Below are 21,857 nucleotides of genomic sequence, written 5' to 3'. Positions count from 1 at the left end.
AGCCAAGCAACCTTACAATGCTGCTGTTCCATGTGTAAAAAAAAAAAATCTCCTGGTCAAAAAAGTGGGAGATGTAGATATATAGATGTATGTGTATAATTCTGCCCCCTTTTCATTAGATTTCATCCAAAAATTTATTCCAAAACCATTCATTTTGATGGCATGAACAATTTGTATGTTTAATGTCCAGTTTTAATAATCCCTAATTTGAAAGACAGTTTCCAAAATACATAATTTAGTGTTAGTCAGATCCTAAACTATTTGACACATCAAAAATAATTCAGTGCCATGCTGAAGTAATTGAAACTACTTTCACCTAGTTCTAGAAGGTATTATAAATGCTAGGTAAAGGTAAAGGTTCCCCCGCACATGCATGCTAGTTGTTTCCGACTCTAGGGGCCGGTGCTCATCTCAGTTTCAAAGCCGAAGAGCCAGCACTTGTCCGAGGATGTTTCCGTGGTCATGCGGCCAGCATGACTAGACGCCAAAGGCGCACGGAACGCTGTTACCTTCCCACTGTGGTGGTCCCTATTTTTCTACTTGCATTTTTACGTGCTTTCGAACTGCTAGGTTGGCAGAAGCTGGGATGAGTAACAGGCGCTCACTCTGTTGTGCGGCACTCGGGATTTAACCCGCCAAACTGCCGACCTTCTGATCGACAACCTCAGCGTCCTAACCCACTGAGCCACCGCGTCCCATTAATGCTAACCCCCCCAAAAAATATTAAGGATTCTGATCCAAGTGAAAAATATAAATTTTAGATTTATTGAAAATTAAATATTAGCAAAAGCAAGATTTTTAACGAATAGCTTTATAAAATGAATCACAATCAAGACAGACATTTGAGACACTACAAAATGAACCGATTAGCAAACACACTGCCATCTTATGTGTTGCAGTACAATTTGTTATGAGTAAGGCATGGAAATCTGCATTTCAAATTTCTGTTTTCCAGAAATTATTTTTAAAAAGCATACTTCAGCAGTTCCCAAACATGAACAACTTGCATTGAAGAATACAGTGACCCAGCAACAATTTAAAAAATTTTTTTTTTCCAAATGAAGACCTTGTAAATAGACTTGATATTATGTGTGTAAATACAAGAATGGATTTTTTTGTTACTGCGTCCGGGAAGTATTGGATATACAGAATTTTTCCATCCAAAGTTGGAGGAAAAAAACACCTGGCTCTGAAAACATCCTCCTGGTACCCCTAAACCTTTGCTCTTTTTAGCATTAGAGAAGTATTCAAGGAGGAGTTAAGTTACTCAAATCATACGGCTCCCTTGACTATCATATGCTTCAAATATGGAGGCTTCATCAGTCATGGAACAGATGTAGAAAAATTATTACTTACAGAACCAAGGTCAGGAGAGGAGACCTCTAATTTTTCCTCTCGTAACAGAAGTCCATGAAGCCTGTTAAAAAGTTTCATCATCAGGGCCCAACAGTGTTGCTATGCCTGCTTTTATTTTGTTATATAGCGAATAGATCATTTAATCCTTTAACTAACTCCAAATAACATAACACTAGTAGTCATCTATGTCTGATTCTAGTCTCATAAAATAGGTAACCCAGTCACAGTGGCAACAGCTTCTTGAAATATTTTTCAGCTGTTCTTTAACATGGCTCCAAATTCATGTAACAATTTCACACAAAAAATTGTGCCAAATTTACAATTAAATACTTAAAACAGACCTTTGCTCTACAAATAAGACAACACATTTAAATAATTGTGCAAATAGCAACAAGGTGCTGCTGTAGCTGAGGCAACTTCTGATTTGCAAGATTTCTGAATTCATCTTTAATACTGTAAACTTGAACTGACAAATTTTAAATCTTGCACTTTCCACCACTTGGTGGAAATTTTTTGACAATAGGATACATTCCATTTGTATATAGTGCAAATAAATATTTTGCTGCTAGATTGTGTATGTATAATATTAATGGCATCCTTCTAGTTGAACAACTATTGATATAGGAAAATTTTTCCTAATAGTTCTCAAAAGTGCAATCAGCTGAAGTTACAGCCATACTGTTTTATTAAGGTCCAGGTAATTAATTATTTGGACTGATCTCTGGAAAAATAGGTCAATATAGCTTGAATTTTTATCAAACGTTCCCTCAAAGACCTCATAGAAAGTACTGAAAGCTGATATTTAGGATCCACAGGAAGAACAGCTAGAAGCCACCAACACCACGCAGGTCCATCAGCTGTTTCCTAAAAAGAAGAAACCAAATTAAAAGGAAATAAAACAATATTAAAACTTAGGGCATTTAAGGACAAAAATAGTGTAATAGTGTGGTTATGTAATTGAGTTTTAAAAATATTTCCTAAATCTAAAAATACTTATCTTTCACAAAATATAGAAGTAAAATAACTAAACACACTTAAAAAAAACAAGCATGTTTAAAATTCTAGGCTAAATGTAATCAGCAACATTCCAGATCTAACTTTTAAAGTCAGAATTAATCCAGATTGGATTTTCCCCCCCTCATTTTTTCAGTTATGCAGCCTCTCTGGTTTTTGCACTTCCTTTTTTTTTGTCTCACCATTCTTAAAGCTGTTAATTTAGTTACTGTATTATTCTTTTTACTAGCAAAACAAGCGAAGGTCACGCTAACAATTGTCCGATACTATAGTCACTAAGTACCTGCAAGTTTTCTTCCTTCTCTGGCATTGGACCAAAGTACTGAAGTATTTGGCTATGAAATTTATTTCTTAAGCTTTGAAACCAGCTACAAGCCTGGTTGTAAACAATATTATGGAGCTCTTGGAGTTTCCTCATCTCACCTTCATCTTTAACCTGCACATCAAGAAAGTATAGTGTAATCACTACATTAAAATTTAGCCATGACACTGTATACAAACTACACAGCTAACATGGTAACATAAAAATGGAAAGGTGGTGGGGGGGAATGAATTACAAGGCAGCTCACTTCAAAATACCAGCAAGTAGGATCACAAAGAAAGTTGGTGCGGTCAAATCATTCGAAGCTTTGAGAACTGAGAATGAGCTATTGGCTTAAGCAGTATTTTCCAACTATTCCTTTCTCAACTGCTTTCCGAATGCCTTTCCTGAATTAACTTAGCAACAGTTAATCATTACTGGGCCACGGTTAACTCCTTACCCACGTGTCAGTTTGACAAGACTGACAAGATTCAGTTGAGCAGCTGAGAGTCTGTGTTTCCTGTGCACTAGGATTATATTATGAAAACATGCGGAGATAAATGGAAAGGCATAAAAGTACCATAAAAAGAGAGGTCTTGCCTACAAAGGAATTCGACAGTGAATAATATAATACAACAGGATTCCATAACACTTTTAGGACAGAATATACTTTTAGAAAATTTGGAAGTACGGTAGCTTCACTTATAAATTGATTCATGGAAGATACAGCCTGTGAAAAACTGCATTTTACCAGTAAAAAACAAAAAAAAACCCACCAAAATTATTTGCTAACATCTCCATATAACGCTTAAAGCACCATCTACCATTCTTGCATATTTTTGACTTTTTTTACAGGCAGATGAATAAATTTAATGGCAAAGCATCAGCCAGTACAAATGGCCATTACTTTTAATTTCTAAGAATAGTGAAGGGTCTGTGATGACCCGCTAAAAAGAACCTATTACCCAATTTTAAATCAAAACACCCCCTCAGCTGGATTCCTGAGGTAAAACTGTACAGAATGGAGAGGAATCTAACTCCCCATTAAAAGAATAAGAACTGAAAAATTTGGGTGGAAGAACATGTCAAAAGGACTCTTTTTATATCCATATATATGCTGCTCAAAAAAATAAAGGGAACACAAGACATCCTACTATTAAATACAGTACAATGTGTTGTTTAAGTGTTCCCTTTATTTTTTTGAGCAGTATATATATATCACATTCAGAATGTCTATTTTATGTAATATTAATGCTATAGTTAATCATGTAAGACCAATCCGGACCATTTATTATTACTACAAATAGCTATTCAGCTAGAAGATTATCCTTCAAATTGAACTAGTTACTTGACTACCTAGTAACAAATTTCTTCATTTGTAACTAGGGTCTAAGTAACCAGTTCCATGTGAAGAACAATCTTCTAGCTGAACTAGCTATTTGTAGTAATAATAAATGGTCCGGATTGGTGTCCACAAATTAAGTTGAACCTTAAACAAATTTGATTTTGAACAATATTCAAAAAACAAAAAACAAAAAGCCTGAGTATCTCCTACACAATTTTTCTAAAGTGAAAAAAGTGGTATTAAAGTTGAAACATTGTCTCATCAACAAAGTTTCATCCAGAGAAATGTGAACCTTATTTTTTTTAAGTTAAATAGTTATTGTATTTTGAAACACTGTATCATTGGAAAAGGTTAAGTCCTCAGGTTATAATCATTCATTTTACCTGGGATGGTGCTGAACAAATGATCCTTCTGACTTGTCCTCAAAATTCTGGCTCTCCCAGCATCCCCACAACCATGATCACAGCACTTGACACCTGACTCACAATGTTGTAGTGAACTGGGTTCACATGATTGTGATTTCCAATGTTCTCTGTTGGCTTCCCACAAGCAAAGTCAATGAGGAAGTAGTCACAATCATGTGACATCCTTGCTTAAAACCCCAAGTGGTCCTTGTTCAATGATGGCAACCAGGATTGCTGGAATGGTTGTCGTAAACAATGTGATATTACTATTTATGATATTTCTTAGCGATAGAAATTTCAGTTCCAATTGCCATCATAACTCAAGAACTGTTTCTCTCTCTCTCTCTCTGTGTCTGTTTCTATAGTCTACATTAAGTTGTGTTACTAAAATTAACAATACAAGTAGTCCTCGACTTACATTTAATGACCAAAGATACAATAGCACTGAAAAAAGTGGCATATGACCATTCTTCACACTTACAACTGTTGCAGCACATGGTCACATGATCAAAATTCAGGCACTTGGCAACTGGCATATATTTATGACAGTTGCAGGGTCCCGGAATCATGTGATCACCTTTTGTGACCTGACCAGCAAAGTCAATGGGGAACAACCGTGTTACTAAATTAACAACTGCAGTGGTTCAGAACTGTGACATTAGCAACAGCACTTATATACCACTTCACAGGGCTTTACAAGCCCTCTCAAAGCAGTTTACTGAGTCAGCCTATTGCCCCCAACAATCTTGAGTCTCCATTTTACCGACCTCGGAAGGATGGAAGGCTGAGTCAACCTTGAGCCTGTGAGGATAGAACTGCTGGCAGTGGGCAGAATTAGCCTGCAATGCTGCATTCCAACCACTGTTCCATCATGTCTCATGTAGCAAGATAGGTCAGAAAATGGGGGCACAACTCATTTAACTACTCACTTAGCTTAGCAACAAAATGTTGGGCTCAACTGTAGTCATCAGTCAAGAACCACCTGTACAGTTTCAAATTGGTGAAAGATCTGGTTGTTGTAGCCAAGAATGATCTATATAGAATCTCTTTCCATGATTTCTTAAGGAACATCTAAATAATCTACTTGGTCCCAACAAAAATGAAGCAGCGTTTTGAGAAATAAGAGCATCTCAGGCTGCCGCTTTACTTTGCAGCATGCTAATTCTCTTTATTATAATTTTTTTAAATAAAAAGAACCCTGGATTGAAAGGCCTTTCACACAAGTTATTCATGGCTGAGTCACCTCAGCCATGGGATCTCAATGGAATTCTATATATTGTCATTCATTGCAAGAATCTCTCCCCTCCTCCTATCAAGCTAAGTAAACGCTGCACATTGGATTAGGGCTGCAATATTCAAGGTGTCTTCTTGTAGAGTCAAAAATAGATGTTTTATGTACCTTTATATCTTCTAAATCCTCAATGTCTGCAGTGCAATAACCATCCTTCATCCCTCTTCGAATAACTCGGAATCTGTTTAATCCAATTGTATCAACAACAGATCGTCCATCTGGCAGATAATCAAGATTTCTAATGTACAACATGCAGCCATAATCTGCAAATCTAGAAGAAAGGGCACTGTGGTCAATGGCCAGCTTAAAAATATTTTAGACATTTTAATTTTGTGATTTTTGAATATAAACCTACCCATTTTGGGGGTCATGTACACACATCCCAAATTGTTTTGTTCCAGTTTCTATACTTCTTCGAATCATCAGTCTATATCTTGGTTCAAACACATGGAGGGGGCAAGGCACAGTTGGGTAGGCCAAAGTGCAAACAAAGATAGGAACATTCTTGGTCAAACTTCAAACAGAATGCAGAAAATAAAGTTAAACTTAGAATTCTACCCACGCAGGAAGATTTAACTCAAGATATCACATTCCTCAGAAATATCCTTTCCCCAACATTACATTATATCCTTGTGCATTCTCTTCAAAGTGACTGGACCACTAGCCCAAAGCACAATTGTGGCTAAAAAATGGACTATCATTCAACTTGTGAAATGTTACAGATAGCACTATTTTTCATATTAAATACATATTGATATTTTCTGCATAGTCTTCTGCATGTTTATATCATTACAAACCCTTTCAGTAACTGAACAAAAGTCTTACAGTTAACATAATATTAATATAAGGAGTGTTAAAAAAATCTTATTCCACTTAACTGCATAAATGGAACATGGACGTTTTTAATTACTAGAATTTTTCACTTTGGTTTTGTAGCAAAGATTTACATAATATTCTGTATGATTACTGTTCCCAGTTTAGTCTTTGTTCTAAATGTCTGTTAAGAAGCTTTACTATATACAAAAGCATATGCATACACACACATACCTTGAAAGTTCAGCTATTTCTTCGTCATTAATTCTTTTTCTCTCGGATAATTCAGTAGGTAAATACTTCACTATTAGTTCTTCTAGCAACTGTGTAGTGCTGTATTCCCTACGTGCCAAAAACTAAATGAAAGATAAAATTGTTAAGCCATTATAATTTTTTTTACATTAAAAACTGCAGGCTTTTTTGGCTTCATATCATTTCCTATTTTTCCTATTGTATCTTTCCTATTGCCTATTCCTTTAGCATCTTACGACTATTATTTTGTTGTTGTATCTCATGATTTACATTGATTGCTTTTATTTAGCATCCTATGACTATGACAAAGTTGTGTGTCCAATTACACTTGGCCAATAAAGAATTCTAACTCTAGTTCAGTTTCAAAGAATTAAGCCGAAAACAGCTGACCATACTGAACTTCAGTGTAATGATACATGACAGAGTGTGAATTTTCACTGTGGGTGTGGGTGTCTCCTAAGCATTAAGTGTCCTTTCACCTGACTAGTTTTGCAATCGAGAAACTCATGGTCCAACACTTTCCTTGCCCTGTTTTTAGAAATTCACAAAAATAGCCATCATTGTGTCTCCTCTTTCACTTGTCAAAAAGTCTGTTCTGGTGCCCAGGGCTTGCATATATAAACAGCTCTTGCATGTAAGAAAGAATAGCAACAGTGGTGGTCCATAACAAACGTCAGATGCTGTCAGAAATAGAACGGTACTGGCAAACTATCATTCCTTCTGAGGCAAATTATTCCTTTATGGCAGGCATGTCAAACTGCCGGCCCGCGGGCTGGATGCATCACGACGAAACCGCGCCCTCCCCATTGCCGGCAATGGGGAAAAAGTCACGATACGTCGCGCGACATCATGGGATGTCGCGAGTTTGACATGCCTGCTTTATGTGTATGCATGCAAGTCCTGCAGCCAAGCACTAATTCTTTTAATGTTTGGAGGGCGGGTTGGGTTCGTTGTACCTGTATGTTCCTAGGCACTTGCTTTTACTATACATGCACCACTGCATAGTAATACACAGTGCTCAAGCAAGGTCTGAATTAAGCAACACTGGCATTAGCTGGAAATAGGATATAATCTATTTTAATGAAATGTTCCCATGATGTTAACTCTTGCTAGTAGTTCCCCAATTTTATGAAAAAGACGTCAGTCAGTTCATAACTAAAAATCAATGATATTGTACTACGCAGTTACTCATTTTTATATATTTAAAATAATAACTGCAATAAAATTCTTACGTGTTAAAACCGATATGGGAGATTCTTAAAATACTACGAGATCTTGATAAAAGGTCAGGAATAAGGGCTTTTTTAACATTACTCTGCAGCCTTTCTTGCATTTTTAAGAGGGAAATGTTGCAAATAGAAGCCATTTCCATTCACAGAACAAAAAGTTATTGCAGTTCCACCAGTGTTTTTCAGCTTTTGATTCAAACCTTGCTTTATGACGGAAGCCTCTTATATAAATGTTCCTAAAGAAGCATTACCTCTTTTAAGTTTTCTTTACAGAGGGGACATTCTGGAGCATGGTCCAAACAGCGTTGTAAACAGTTCTTGCAGAATGTATGGCCACAGGGTGTTGTCACAGGATGAAGGAAAAGCCTGAAAGAAAGGTTGCAAGTTTTAGTGAATTATCATTAAGATGCAAATACCAATGAAGCAGAAGAAAGTAACTTGAAGGACGCACACAAAAACTGTTAGTAAAGGTAGTCCTCCAGTTATCACCACCATTGAGCCCGACATTGCTTTTGCTAAGCGAGGCATTTGCTAAGTGAGTTTTGTCCCCATTTTACGACCTTCCTTGCCATAGTTGTTAAGCAAATCACTACATTTCTTAAGTTAGCCACATCGTTGTGAAGTCAAATCTGGCTTCCCCACTGACTTTACTTGTCAGAAGATCACAAAAGGCGAACCGGGGACAGTGCAACCCTCCTAAATATGAGTCAGCTGTCAAGCATCAGCATTTTGATCACAACTGCAACAGTTGTGTGAAAACTGATCCCAAGTTACTTTATTCAGTGCTGTCGTAACTTTGGATGGTCACTAAACCAACTGTTGTAAGTCGAGGACAACCTGCATTTATTAGTAAGTTAGAGACAGGGAACATTTCAACTGGCAATTTTAGTTTATTATATTTTTCTTTATTTGTGCCCTGAGTCAGCGTCAATTCCTGGAGGCTCCCTGTACAAACAAGCCCCTCCAGTTCTCTTAGTAAGAATTCAGAAGTGATTTGCCACTGCGCAATTTCTAGCCTGATGCCTCAACCACTATCCCAAACTGGCTCTCCAGCAATGGAAGCCAGAAACAGGAAACATTTATAGATGTATTAAGGCAATTTTCTTTCATTTCAAGCTAAAATGGAGAGTATGCTAGTATTATTTATGAGTGTCGTTCTGAAAGACTCCTAATGCTACCAAAGAATTATCTCTGAGGCCACCCAGTCCGACAATAAGCTAATTTTAAAGAAGTCTAATTAGGGCTTATTTAAATAGCCTGAGACCTCACCTTATTTTGCAGTCTTATTAAGGGATTTAGAACAAATCATGAGCACATTTCCGTAAAGAAATGAGTTTAGCAGCTTCTGTGCATTGAGTTTAATATTAAAGCTTCCTTTAAGATAATGCTATAGTATGATAAAAAGATCATAAATGTTGAAATCAGACTGTATTACCTCAAACACAATGAGCATTCAAAGTCTGTTACATCAACCAAATTTTCTGGAACTATTCCACAAGTGATTGAAAAGGTAGCATTCCCTTTTGGAGTTTCTAAACAAATTAAAACATGAAATAGTGCATAACTCATAAAAACAATACACATGACCAAATATTTGTTTTCTTGTTTCCATCTTCATAAATAGTAGCATTTTGTTTGGAAAAGGGCAACTTCCTTTTAAAATAAGTACCTTTCTCTTGGCCAGAAAGCCATGGTTCAGAAGATACTCTTTTTAATACATCGTCTTTGGCATCTTTTTCTATTGAATCAAGAGAATTTGCAGACTGGGCACGTTGCAAACTTCCTCCAACAGTGTCTAATGTAACTTGTGGCACTTCTAACACCTATCAGAAAAGATTAAAAAAACAACAAAATTCAACCTATCCTCTACATTTTTTATAATGAAATATAAACTAATATTCCACTAGCAGATTCTGTTTTCAGTATTCTTCTTTATTTATTGAACTTATATACTGACCATTTTAATTAACTGACACACTGAACTTCAGTTCATCAGCATTAAAACATTTTCAAGACACAAACAGATATGTGGAATGCACATCTGAAACTGCTTCCAGCGATCTTCCTAATTATTTTGCATGAGAATATTTACTTACTGACACTGGGGTGAGCTGTAAACAATCACAAGACTCTTCCATTTCAAATGCAGAGCTGTGTTTAAGTTGTTTACTTCGAACATACGAAGTATTTAAAGCAGATTCTTTCAACCTCTCACTAATGTTTTCTGGTGACAGCAAATTACGCAATATCTATAAAATTGACATTAAGGAATAAAATATAATGACTATTACACTTCGTATGTAACATAAATAGATTTCTTTAATATGATCCCAATATTTAGACAATAGCTCATCATTCTCCTACAATCTGAAAGAAGTCTCAAATTAACCAACAATTATTTATCCTAATGTTACTCTACTGCTTTGAAACCACACATAGTTTTATAGTTAGAATTTTCTGATGACATTTGGTTTGAATAGTAGTTATCTGTAACATGGATTAAAATGAAAGCAGTAGTTGCATAACATTATTCTATGGTCCTCATGTAACTCCTAAAGTCTATTGTGTGATACAGATAATTTAATTCCTAGATTTTGTCAGAGGGCTTTGATGGCATAAATACTGGTTTTTGGTAGCCTAAATACATTTCTTGGACTCTTACAAAATTTTCCCCCCTTATACTATTCCCTATCTCAACAGCATGAAAATCTCTGTTTTATTATTATTATCAGTCTGCTTCCTTTCCAATCTAATTTCTTAAACAAAAATAAGTCTGACCAGAAAAGCTATTATAAGAATGTTTAAGTACCTTTTTTGCTTCTACTTTTGCTAAAACAAATCCTTCGTCAAGGGATAGGCAATGAAGAAAGACTTTTAAGGCGTCTTCTGCAGAACCAGCGTTATTAAGTATTGTTGCTCTTCTGAAATATACCTGCAAGATGATTTTATGTATTAATATAGGACACATTTATTGTGATTGAATTTGCTGTACAAACCTAATCCCAAGCATGCTTTTACTGAAACTCCTATTACTGCCTGTTAGTAGGTTTAAGCTTGTTTTTAAAAACATTGGTAGATTCCCTGAGGTTAAAACTAGAACTAAAATAAACCATACAGACATGAAGCTAACGGAAAACAATAATATACTACATTACTTATAAAGGAAATATTTTGGTGCAGTTTTAAAATATATGATTACATCTGCTTTATTTTATTAAGCATTTTAAGAAAAGGTAAGAAGGAAAATAAAGCATAAAGTGGATAAACAGTGAATACACAAGAATAATAGTATTACATTTTAAATATTTCATTGATTAGTTTTTAATAACAGATTATACTATATTGTTTTAAAAATTACAAATCACTGTGACAATCCAAGTAACATTAATATAATTAATGCAGAGAATTTTTTTTAAAAAATGAGATTAAGTATTACAGTGCTTTCTATCCAAGTAATTGAAGACTTTACAGTGAAACCAAAATTTCAGATGTGATACAAGCTGTATATAGTTATTACCCCCAAATGGTTTCCAACTTGAATTAAATTCTGTATCGGATTTACATTTGTAATACAAATTTATTCTGGATATTATAGTATACTCACAGGGCTTAATTAGCATTTTTCTGAAGAAGAAACTGGGTTCCAATAAGAAACTTACAGTATCATTACAATATTTACTACATATAAACTTGGTACATTTTGTTTGAATATCAGGTTTAGTGTTATTTATTTTAAAATTAGCATGTTGGAAATTGAGCTTCTTAAATTTATTTTATTAAAAATAATTCCCCAAATTGTTGAGCTTTAACTTCATTGCCAGCAGCTACAGCAAAACAATTCAACATAGCCATTAATTTCCAACAATTTTTGAAAATGAACTCTCCATTTTATCAATCCAGTACCAGAAAAATATACCATCTTACATAAGTGCTGTCTTAAGTATAAGATTTAGGGTAATTTTTTTTTCTTCCAATGAAATTTTCACTGCTGCATATCAATTATTATATTGAAACTCTGCATCCATTTAATAATGCAGTTTTTAACATGTTTGGTTTCTCTGTTGGTTTCATCCACAATTTATAAATAAGGTACAGCAACGATATAAGTTTTGTCTTATGAAAGATCATTAAATCCTGACCACATGGAATACTAGTGGATCTTTCCAGTACACCAATTGACAGCCATTTCAGAAACAGGAACTAAATATGCTGTATACTGTAGATCTAACGTTCTGTATCTGAACTGTATATGTTTTCTTTCCAGTACAGAACAGTAACACAGGTTTTCTCCATGATAAATGAAACTGTAGTTCTTCATATAGTGATATGTATAAATTTTGGATACATAATTTAGAAGTACATTCACATCAGATATAACAGTTTGTGACCACATGTAACTGCCCTTTGCATACCATTTCAGGCAGATGTGTCTGACATAGCAACTAAAATTCCTGTTATTGCCATGAAATGAGAATATATAGCCTATAAAGACAGGAAACAGAATGTTTACAAGTTTCCTGTCAAAGCATGACCTTTTGAATTTTCCAATATAATACACAGTAGTGGCCAAAATTGTGGAAACATTTTGGGAAAAGTGTATTTTTGAGGTTTGATGGCTAATAACATCACTTTTTTTGGAGTAGTACCATAAAATTATATATCAATGGAAAGATAATTTAATCAAGAATGTAATGCAACATAGTTTGTTCAATTATCTGTACTGTATTCTATGAAAAGTTATAGCCAAATATCCAGAAAAGGGAAGCACAACTTGCTTAGGCTGATATCAGGTAGCTTTCCTTCATCTGATTGTAGCCAATGAGCATGAGTGTTTAGAGAGCCAATCAGGTGTCATCTTGTTTTGGCAATGAGCTAATCAGATCAGTAGGATTCAGTTATTGATGTCATGTATTGAAGCTGAGAGGAGGACATCTGTCAGTGTGCTATGTGATCGCTATCAAGTTGGTTGGGGTTTTTTTGTGTTCTTTCATTTAGTGAGCTTGTAAAATGTAATAAAATTAAAGTAATGGTGCAAAGAGTTGACTGGTTGCCCAGAAAGCGATGTAAAATAGTAATATTAAGTGAACAAGGCTACAGTTATAAAGAAATTAGAAGAAAAATTGGTGGAAACTTAACCAAAGGTGGCATTTTTACTGTACACTTTTCCCAAAAAAGGTTTCCACAATTTTGGCCACTACTGTACAAATCGTAACACTTCATTGCTTTTGTAACTATCAGGGAGGTTACCACAAGGAGATGTCATACCACAAATTACACAGCATTTTTCAACTTTGGAAACCTTTATATTCTTAATAATCCAAACTACACTACAGAATACAGTACTTCTAGTCTACACATTTTAAACATCCTTTACCTCAGAATTTTCCAGATACTGCACACTGACTTGACATTATATGTAGGTAGTTCTCGCCTATTTGCTTAGCAACTCTTCAAAAGTCGCAATGATATTGAAAACAAGTGAGTTAAGACCAGTCCTCACACTTAAGGACCACCACAGCGTCCCCATGGCCACATAATCCAAATTTGAGAGCTTGGTAACAGGCATGTATTTACGATAGTTGCAGCATCCCAGGATCGTGGTGATTGCTAGCTGGCTTCTGAGGAGCAAACAACTGTGGCAAAAAAGTCATAAAATTGGGCCAACTCACTTAACCACCTTGCTTGGCAATCGAAATTCTGGTTCCAATTGTGGTCATAAGTCAAGGACTCCCTGTAATATGTCCGGACACTGGCCACTTCCGTTGTAGACTTAAGGATGATCAGCCACCAAGTCAGATTACAGATACTTCAACCACCCTTGCGACTGCTTCCAGAACAAGAGGCAGATTCTCTAATCCATGGGTTGGATATAGTCAAAGGCTTTCTTCTGAGTGGGGAGCCTTCGCCCTGCTCCCGTGTTATTTTCCATTGCTGATTTAGTCTACTTGATTATCTGATTATATTATTTCATTATCTAACCTGTAAAAGATTTGTATCATTGCCATAATTCTGTAGGACCCCAGACAATGTTGCCAAGAGTATGGGTTTCAATTTTTTTTCAGGCTGCAGGGACCTGTATATTAAACAAACAAACACAAAATCCTGGAGCCCTTGATGAAATTCCATGAGAGGCTACAGGTTGAAAAAAAAAGCTGATTTAAATACAGCCATTTTCGTCACTAGAACTTTGATGAGGGGCTCTGGGAATTCTTTCCCCCCCCTTTTAAGCTGCAGATCCCTGCAGCCTGAAAAAGTTTGAAACCCATACTGGGCCATGTTTTTTGCATCCTATAGAATGGCAGCAATGATACAGATATTTTCCAAGAAATATGCACTATACTTACTTTAAAAAAACAAATTAAAAAATCCCAAACAAAACCAAACCAGAAATACTTTTGGGCATAATTTTTCATTTCTTATGTTGGCCTCTCAGATACATTATGAAAAATAAGAAACCTATGTTAAATAAGTAACTTCATTTTGGGTTTATTCTTACCTCAGGCCAATTTGGCATTTTAGCAGTAACAGCATTCAGTTCATCTAGCGCAGATTTAAATTCCTGGAGACTAGCATAAGATTCAGCTCTGTAAATTCTTAACATTAAATCACCGGGATCTAAAAGAAATACACACATATTTAGAATGCGGTTCACTGAACCCAATTGTAAAACTCTGTAATTTAAACAGCATACAGTGTGTAATATAAACATAGAGAGCTAATTTGATCTAGTAGTTAAGGCACCCCGTTATAAACCAGGAGACAGTGAGTTCTAGTCCCGCCTTAGGCTACGTGACTTCTCTCTCTTAGCCCATGATCTCAGGCTTGGGTGACAATCCCTATCACACCCACTGGATCAACATTTGATTGATCTGAAAAGCAGCCTTGCACCTGTGAGGAAAAATAATAAAAAGTAATATAAACCTAGAAAACAGATATTCAAATGGTAAGATAATCATGCGGGAAAATGCCTCTATGATTGAAGTAGATAGATTACCAACATTTTGACAACTATCTGTACTAAAGAAGGTAGCATAATTAAATATTGTATATATGTTGACAAGAAATTTATGAAAGCTATTTCAATACCACTTTAGGTCAGCTGTAATATAATTCTGAAAGTACAACAGAGTTTAGGTCCACATATGGCTTCATAAATTTTAACATACCTAAATAGCAATACCTTGATTTAAATAGTTTCTCATGTAATTTACATAAGATCTTATGTAAATATATTTCTTAATGTGCCAAAAAGCAAAGAGCATAATTCAATGCTTTTAGGGTTTTTTTCAGCAGTACATTTTGTAACTGATAGTTCCATAAAACAATTACTTAAAAATACAAAAAAAGAACAACCAAAATCAATGCAACTTTTGATTAAGGGTTTACTAATCTTCATTTTAAAGGCCCTTTGCTTAAAGGCAGGGAAGTAAGTTAGGAAAGAACCATGCTATAATTGTATCTAAGGCAGCACACCAAAATTATATAATTGCTGTCTTGGTAACACAATTTTAGTCAATAACTTGCAGCAATTTTTAAAACTGTCATAAGGCTTTATTGCTCACATTTGGAATCTAAATATTTTTAAAAAGTTATCGCTACAGATGCTTTCCAAATATTTTATAAAATTTGTTAATGCACAGTAAGAAAAAGTATTTAAAACAAGTATAGCTGAAGTCCCTTATAACTGATCTCTTAAGACCTGGTGTTTATAACTTCTGTTAATAAAGTCTTATGCTAGATTATATAAACAAGGCGCATTTTTATATTCTATTGTATTAAACTTTTACATAAATAACTTATAGCAGAGGTCCCCAACCTTTTGGGCACCAGGGACTGGTGCAATGGAGAAAGGTTTTTCCGTGGACCAGAGGGGGTATGGTTTTGAATACTGCCTGTATCACGAGGATGGAGCTTTGCTTGTTTGTCCGGCCCGCTTGCTGGCATGCTGCGGAACGGTGCTGGTCCACGGACCAGGGGTTGGGGACCCCTGACTGTGCTTTTGCATTAGTTTACTGCTACTCTGCTCTATGCATATTAAGTCAGGACTGCAGACTTTTGCTGCAGCTATTTCCACACCTCATTATCTAACAATTGTATCAGACACGCCGAATCATCCTTTGTAAGACATATAAATGCCCAGAATTGAATGTTTATTAATGCTTTGCAATTCGTATATATTAAATGAATTCCTTGACAAAATGATCAAGTGTAAAAGATCTTTCCCTCAACATGAAGAAATCTGGTTTCAAATTTCAAGTTTGAAACTATGCTAAACTGGTTAGTTTCTTTTCCTGCATGCTTTCATTTTAGAAAATTGCAACCTGAAGCTCATAGAATCTTATGTACAAAATAAAAACTGAACAATATTAATAAAGAATAAGTATTTTTTACATATGTGTGTGCACATAATCTGTAGTATGAGAAATTACCAGAAAAACAATTGGACAAATTTAGTGTGTCATGATGGCTACCAGTCCACATGCATAAGGAAATAAAGCAATATAATTTAACTATCCTTTATATTTTTCACATTGCACTGTAAGTACATACTAGTTAAGAATGCGCTAAGGTGCTAACTAAATTACACTAATCTCTTAACCCTGGTATATACAAGTCTTTTTGCAGCAAGGTGTTGTGAAAGCCCTACCTGCCTAGCTATGGTATCACTAATATTATACAATATTTCCCCTTCCACGCCCACATTTCCTTATGCAACGAGAACCAGGTGAATTATCTTAACCCTTGAAGGAGGCTGCATGCAATTCTTCCTTTTCCTAAAATGACTAGGTCCATAATTCTCCAAACAGGTGCATGAAAACATTTTCAAGCCATTAACCTAAAAAATATGAGCTTGTCCCTCTAAAGATTTCCTTAGCGTGCATAAACTCTGAAGATGACTTTTGAAATATGAGGGCTGTTTTCCCGTCTCTAAAAAATTAAGGGCCCAAAGTAACCTGCCTCTTAGCTGCTGCATTAGCTAACAAGGCAACATCTTTCAAGAATGCCTCTAACTAAACTTCCTCCCCAACCTGTTCCTATAAGGGAATAAAGAGTGCCAGCTTCTGCACCTTCTGCAGAATTGTATACCGCCAAGCCTAAAACAACTGAGCTATTGCCAACACTGCAAATTATGATTAGCCCTTTCTATCCTTTACATTGAGAGAGAGAGAAAAATAAATAAATAAATCCGGTGGGTTTATTCGCTTCCCATCTAAAACCCTCCGTTTCCCTACAGCAGCCGGTTGTCTGAGAACCCTAAGGATGAAATTTTGATTTACCGTAGATAAATTTGATTTACTGTAGATAACTTTCACTAAAAAACTAGCAAAACTAGTTTCAAATGCAGGGAGGGAGGGAGGGAGGGGGAGAGAGAGAGAGGGAAAAAAAAAAGAAGCAGAAGCAGAGAAGGCATTTCATTACACAACATAATCCGATGAATCCTCTGGACCTCGAGGATCCGCAACGTCCGGGTCACCGCAGGGACGAAGCCTCCCGAGGCTGCGTCTTTGCAAGCTCTTCAACCTGCCGGGTCCCTTCAAGCCAAGGAAACCCAGGACGGGAGACCCCCCCCCCTTCAGACGGCCAAACTCAAGCCACCATCTGACTCGCCACGCCTTTTAGGCAACCGGGCCGGGTGTGTATGTGTGTGTGTGTATGTATGTATGTATGAAAGGAGAGACCCCTTCAGACAGCCAAACTCAAGCCACTATCTGACTCGCCACGCGTTTTAGGCAAAAGGGCCGTGTGTGTGTGTGTGTGTGTGTGTGTTTGTATGTGTGTATGTATGTATTAAAAGACAGACCCCTTCAGACGACCAAACTGAAGCCACCATCTGACTCGCCACGCCTTTTAGACAACCGGGTCTCTCGTGTGTGTGTGTGTATGTATGTATGTATGTATGTATGAAAGGAGAGACCCCTTCAGACGGCCAAACTCAAGCCACGCCTTTTAGGCAACTGGGTCTCTCGTGTGTGTGTGTGTGTGTGTGTGTGTGTGTGTGTGTGTATGAATGTATTAAAAGAGAGACCCCTTCAGACGACCAAACTCAAGCCACCATCTGACTCGCCACGCCTTTTAGGCAACCGGGTCTCGTGTGTGTGTGTGTGTGTGTGTGTGTGTGTGTGTGTATGCATGTATGTATGTATTAAAAGAGAGACCCCTTCAGACGGCCAAACTCAAGCCACCATCTGACTCGCCACGCCTTTTAGGCAACCGGGCCGGGTGTGTATGTGTGTGTATGTATGTATGTATGAAAGGAGAGACCCCTTCAGACAGCCAAACTCAAGCCACTATCTGACTCGCCACGCGTTTTAGGCAAAAGGGCCGTGTGTGTGTGTGTGTGTGTGTGTTTGTATGTGTGTATGTATGTATTAAAAGACAGACCCCTTCAGACGACCAAACTGAAGCCACCATCTGACTCGCCACGCCTTTTAGGCAACCGGGTCTCTCGTGTGTGTGTGTGTGTGTGTGTGTATGAATGTATTAAAAGAGAGACCCCTTCAGACGACCAAACTCAAGCCACCATCTGACTCGCCACGCCTTTTAGGCAACCGGGTCTCGTGTGTGTGTGTGTGTGTGTGTGTATGCATGCATGTATGTATTGAAAGAGAGACCCCTTCAGACGGCCAAACTCAAGCCACCATCTGACTCGCCACGCGTTTTAGGCAAAAGGGCCGTGTGTGTGTGTGTGTGTGTGAGAGAGAGAGAGAGAGAGAGAGAGAATGAGAGTTAAAGGCAAGTCTCCCTCCTTCTTACCCTTTCGGAGCGCCTGCTCGGCGGCTTCCCGAGCCTCGCGGGGCCGCCCCTGCTTGAGCAAATCGGCCAGCCGGCGCCACGTCCGAGCCCTGGCGCACTCCGCCGGGAACCACTTCTCCGCCAAACGAGCCAGCACCACGGCGACCGAACTGCCGGCCAGCGGCTCCCCGCAGTGGCGGCAACGGGCGTGAAGCCTCTCGCGGAGGCAGCGGCGGCAGGAGGTGTGCCCGCACGGCGCCGTCACCGGCTCGCCCAGGAAGCTGAGGCAGCCCCGGCAACGGAAGAGCTCCGCCGGCAGTTGCCCCGCCAGCCGAGACGGCCGTCCCCCAGGCAGGTCGAGAGCCGTCCCGGCACTCGCCGCTACCGGAGAGGACGCCATTTCTTCTCCACCCGGGTTTCTTCTGCCGGCACGGAGACGGGAATAGTGGGGTGTTGAGGGGCGGCGGCGGGGGGGGGGCAAAGGGAGGTACGTCAGGCTCCCACAGCAGCCGCCGCTCGCCTCGCGCTCTGGGCGGGAATGGGACGGCCGTCGAGCTTGGGGGCGTGTCCGTCTCTTTCCTCCTCTTTCCCCTTTCCCCTCCCCCTTTTTCGGCGCTTGCGCTTTGCGTCGTTAGTAGCCGTTAGGCGCGCGGCTTCTCCTCCTCGCTCTTTCCCGCCCCTTCCTCTCTCTCTCTCCCCCCTTTTTTTTTTTTTTAAAAAAAGCTCTCTCTCGCGCTCTCTCTCTCTCTCTCTCGACTCCGTTTACTCGCAGGGGGTCTTCAAACTTGGCCCTTTGATGACTTGTGGACTTCAACTCCCAGAATTCCTCAGCCAGTCATGATGCTGGCTGAGGAATTCTGGGAGTTGAAGTCCACAAGTCATCAAAGGGCCAGGTTTGAAGACCCCTGCTTCGTACACCTCCCACCCCGCCTTCTCCTTAAGCCAGCGCGAGACCAACCCCACCCCCAAAGCGAAGCCCCGCCTCCATGCCGTTGAAAAAACAAAACAAAAACGAAGGGGGGGAAAAAACAACCCACCACCACCACCACCCGGCGCGTCATCTGACTTTCTACGCAGGCTTTACTTTCGATTGGCTCTTCGCGAGGGAAGAAAAGGGGAGGGGGCGGGGCAAAGATAAAATAAGGCCACGTGCGTAGGCTTGCTCAGGACTTCGCCGGTTGGGAAGCGGGGTGGGGCGGGGCTAGCAGTGGGCGGGGCTTGCTTCCCGGATGGCTCGGTTTCGGGGATCCCGTCTTTTTTTTATTTTATTTTTAATTTTAATTCCATTTATATCCCGCCCTTCTCCAAAGACTCAGGGCGGCTTACAAGCTAGCCGGCCTGGCCTGATGGGGGATGGGTTGGGTTTTTATTGTCATTTTAATATATGTATTTACTGTTTTTAGTTGGGCATATTTATTTTATTTTATTTATTTTAATTCCATTTATATCCCGCCCTTCTCCGAAGACTCAGCGTGACTTACAAGCTTAGCAGTTTAATTTATGTTTAATTCTTTTTAACTTTTGTATTTTTGTATTTTTTATATATCTGCCCTGTTCACCGCCCTGAGTCCTTCGGGAGAAGGGCAGTATATAAATAATAATAATAATAATAATAATAATAATAATAATAATAATAATAATAATAATAATAATAATTATTATTATTATTATTATTATTATTATTATTATTATTATTATTATTATTATTATTATTATTATTATTATTATTATTATTATTATTATTATTATTATTATTATATGCCTGCTTATTAGGGCTTTCACACACACCCCAAGCGGCATTATTACAAAGTCAGCTTATTGCCCCCAACAATCTGGGTCCTCATTTTACCTACCTCGGAAGGATGGAAGACTGAGTCAACCTTGAGCCTGGTGGGACACGAACCTGCACTAATTGCAGGCAGCTGGTGTTACTTAAGGAGGCATTAGCCCTCTGCTCCACCAAGGCTCAATTGCTTTTGTTTTGTGCGAGGGTGTGTGTGTGTGGGGGGGAAACGTTTTGGGTGTTTTGTGTTCTCCCGGGCGACGATAAACCCTGCAGTTGAATCTCCAACGAACTTGGGACCTTAATTTTTATTTTACATAGGCTTGCAGGGAAAAGCTGCTCAATGGGAGCTGTGCTAGATAAAGTGGGAGGTATAGTCTGGTTATGTCTATGGGGATTTTTAGTCATCCAGGTCAGGGCTTTTCAACCAGTGGTACAGGTACCACCCGTGGTACATGGGCACCTGGCAGGTGGTACCCGACCATCCTACAAAAGTGGTAGCGGGGGAGGGGAATGAGCTGAACCGGTGGCAGTACTGCACAAGCCTGAGCGAGAGACGGCGGGAGCTGCAGGGTTGTCAGGACTCAGTGGAAGCGCCAGGATTAGCGCTTCTTCAGGGCTGTCAGGGCTCAGCAGAAGCTCCAGGATCAGTGCCAGGCTCCAGCTGGAGCTCGGCACTGATCCTAGCGCTTCTGAATCCAGAAGAAGCGCTGATCACCTGGAATGTTGCAGCATCTCCAGGGTCTTGTGATTTACATTCAGATGCTTGGCAACTGATTCATATTTATGACGGTCGCAGTGTCCCAGGGTCGTGTGAAGTGACCAAAACCTGTTGCAACCACCCAGCAGAGAGAGGAGGAATAAAAACCAAAAACACCCCCCTCCATACCCCTGCTGCCAATCCTCAACAGAAATGCTCACAACAATGAAAACCTCGGACAGGAGGAAGAGCGCCACCGGGCGGGCAGGCAGGTGTCTTGCTTGGCTGTGGCTTGGGGGGCACTTTTTTCAGTGCCATTGTAACTTTGAACAGTCACTAAGCGAACTGTTGTAATTTGAGGACTACCTGTACTTAATCACTTTTTTCCTCTCTTTTTTTTTTGGTCATCAAGTTTTTGACACCTTGCCAGGCGACTGGTGGTACTCAGATGTTGCCATATCCTAAAAGTGGTACAATGGGTGAAAAGGTTGAAAAGTCCTGATCCAGGTCACAGTTGTCCCAGAGGTGCAACTGGACTTTCTTGTTGTTCTTTGAGGACATTTCGCTTCTCAACCAAAAGAAGCTTCTTCTGCTCTGACTGGATGGTGGAGAATGGAAAGATTTATGCTCCTTGC

At 38.7% G+C, this 21,857-nt stretch overlaps 1 protein-coding gene across 2 annotated transcripts; it reads right to left on the bottom strand.

The window, feature by feature from the left end:
* Positions 1-294: 294 nt before the first annotated feature.
* On the bottom strand, positions 295-19,259 carry LONRF1 (LON peptidase N-terminal domain and ring finger 1). 2 transcript variants are annotated; one of them, XM_081332972.1, is made up of 12 exons: positions 18,761-19,259; positions 14,502-14,620; positions 10,815-10,937; positions 10,102-10,254; positions 9,675-9,828; positions 9,441-9,537; positions 8,257-8,371; positions 6,759-6,880; positions 6,067-6,225; positions 5,820-5,982; positions 2,654-2,806; positions 295-2,220 (listed from the first exon to the last, which is right to left on the bottom strand). In XM_081332972.1, the coding sequence occupies exons 1-12, from the start codon at positions 19,137-19,139 to the stop codon at positions 2,062-2,064; spliced, it is 1,896 nt and encodes a 631-aa protein (XP_081189098.1). In that variant the 5' UTR covers positions 19,140-19,259; the 3' UTR covers positions 295-2,061. The 2 variants fall into 2 exon arrangements, with proteins under 2 accessions (XP_081189098.1, XP_081189099.1); XM_081332973.1 differs by lacking the exon at positions 10,102-10,254.
* Between the last annotated feature and the right edge of the window lie 2,598 nt (positions 19,260-21,857).

The sequence above is a fragment of the Vipera berus genome, assembly GCF_964194415.1.
Source record: "Vipera berus genome assembly, chromosome: 7".
NCBI lineage: Eukaryota > Metazoa > Chordata > Lepidosauria > Squamata > Viperidae > Vipera > Vipera berus.
Note: the sequence above shows the minus strand (reverse complement) of the source record. Positions and strands in the feature narration are given on the sequence as shown.

Excerpts from the sequence above, each read along its gene's own strand:
- LONRF1 (XM_081332972.1), bottom strand. The coding sequence starts at position 19,139 with ATGGCGTCCTCTCCGGTAGCGGCGAGTGCCGGGACGGCTCTCGACCTG. Across the intron at positions 9,829-10,101 it reads TACAGCTCACCCCAGTGTCA|GTGTTAGAAGTGCCACAAGT; the intron begins GTAAGTAAATAT and ends CTTTTCTGATAG. Across the intron at positions 9,538-9,674 it reads GCTTTCTGGCCAAGAGAAAG|AAACTCCAAAAGGGAATGCT; the intron begins GTACTTATTTTA and ends TAATTTGTTTAG.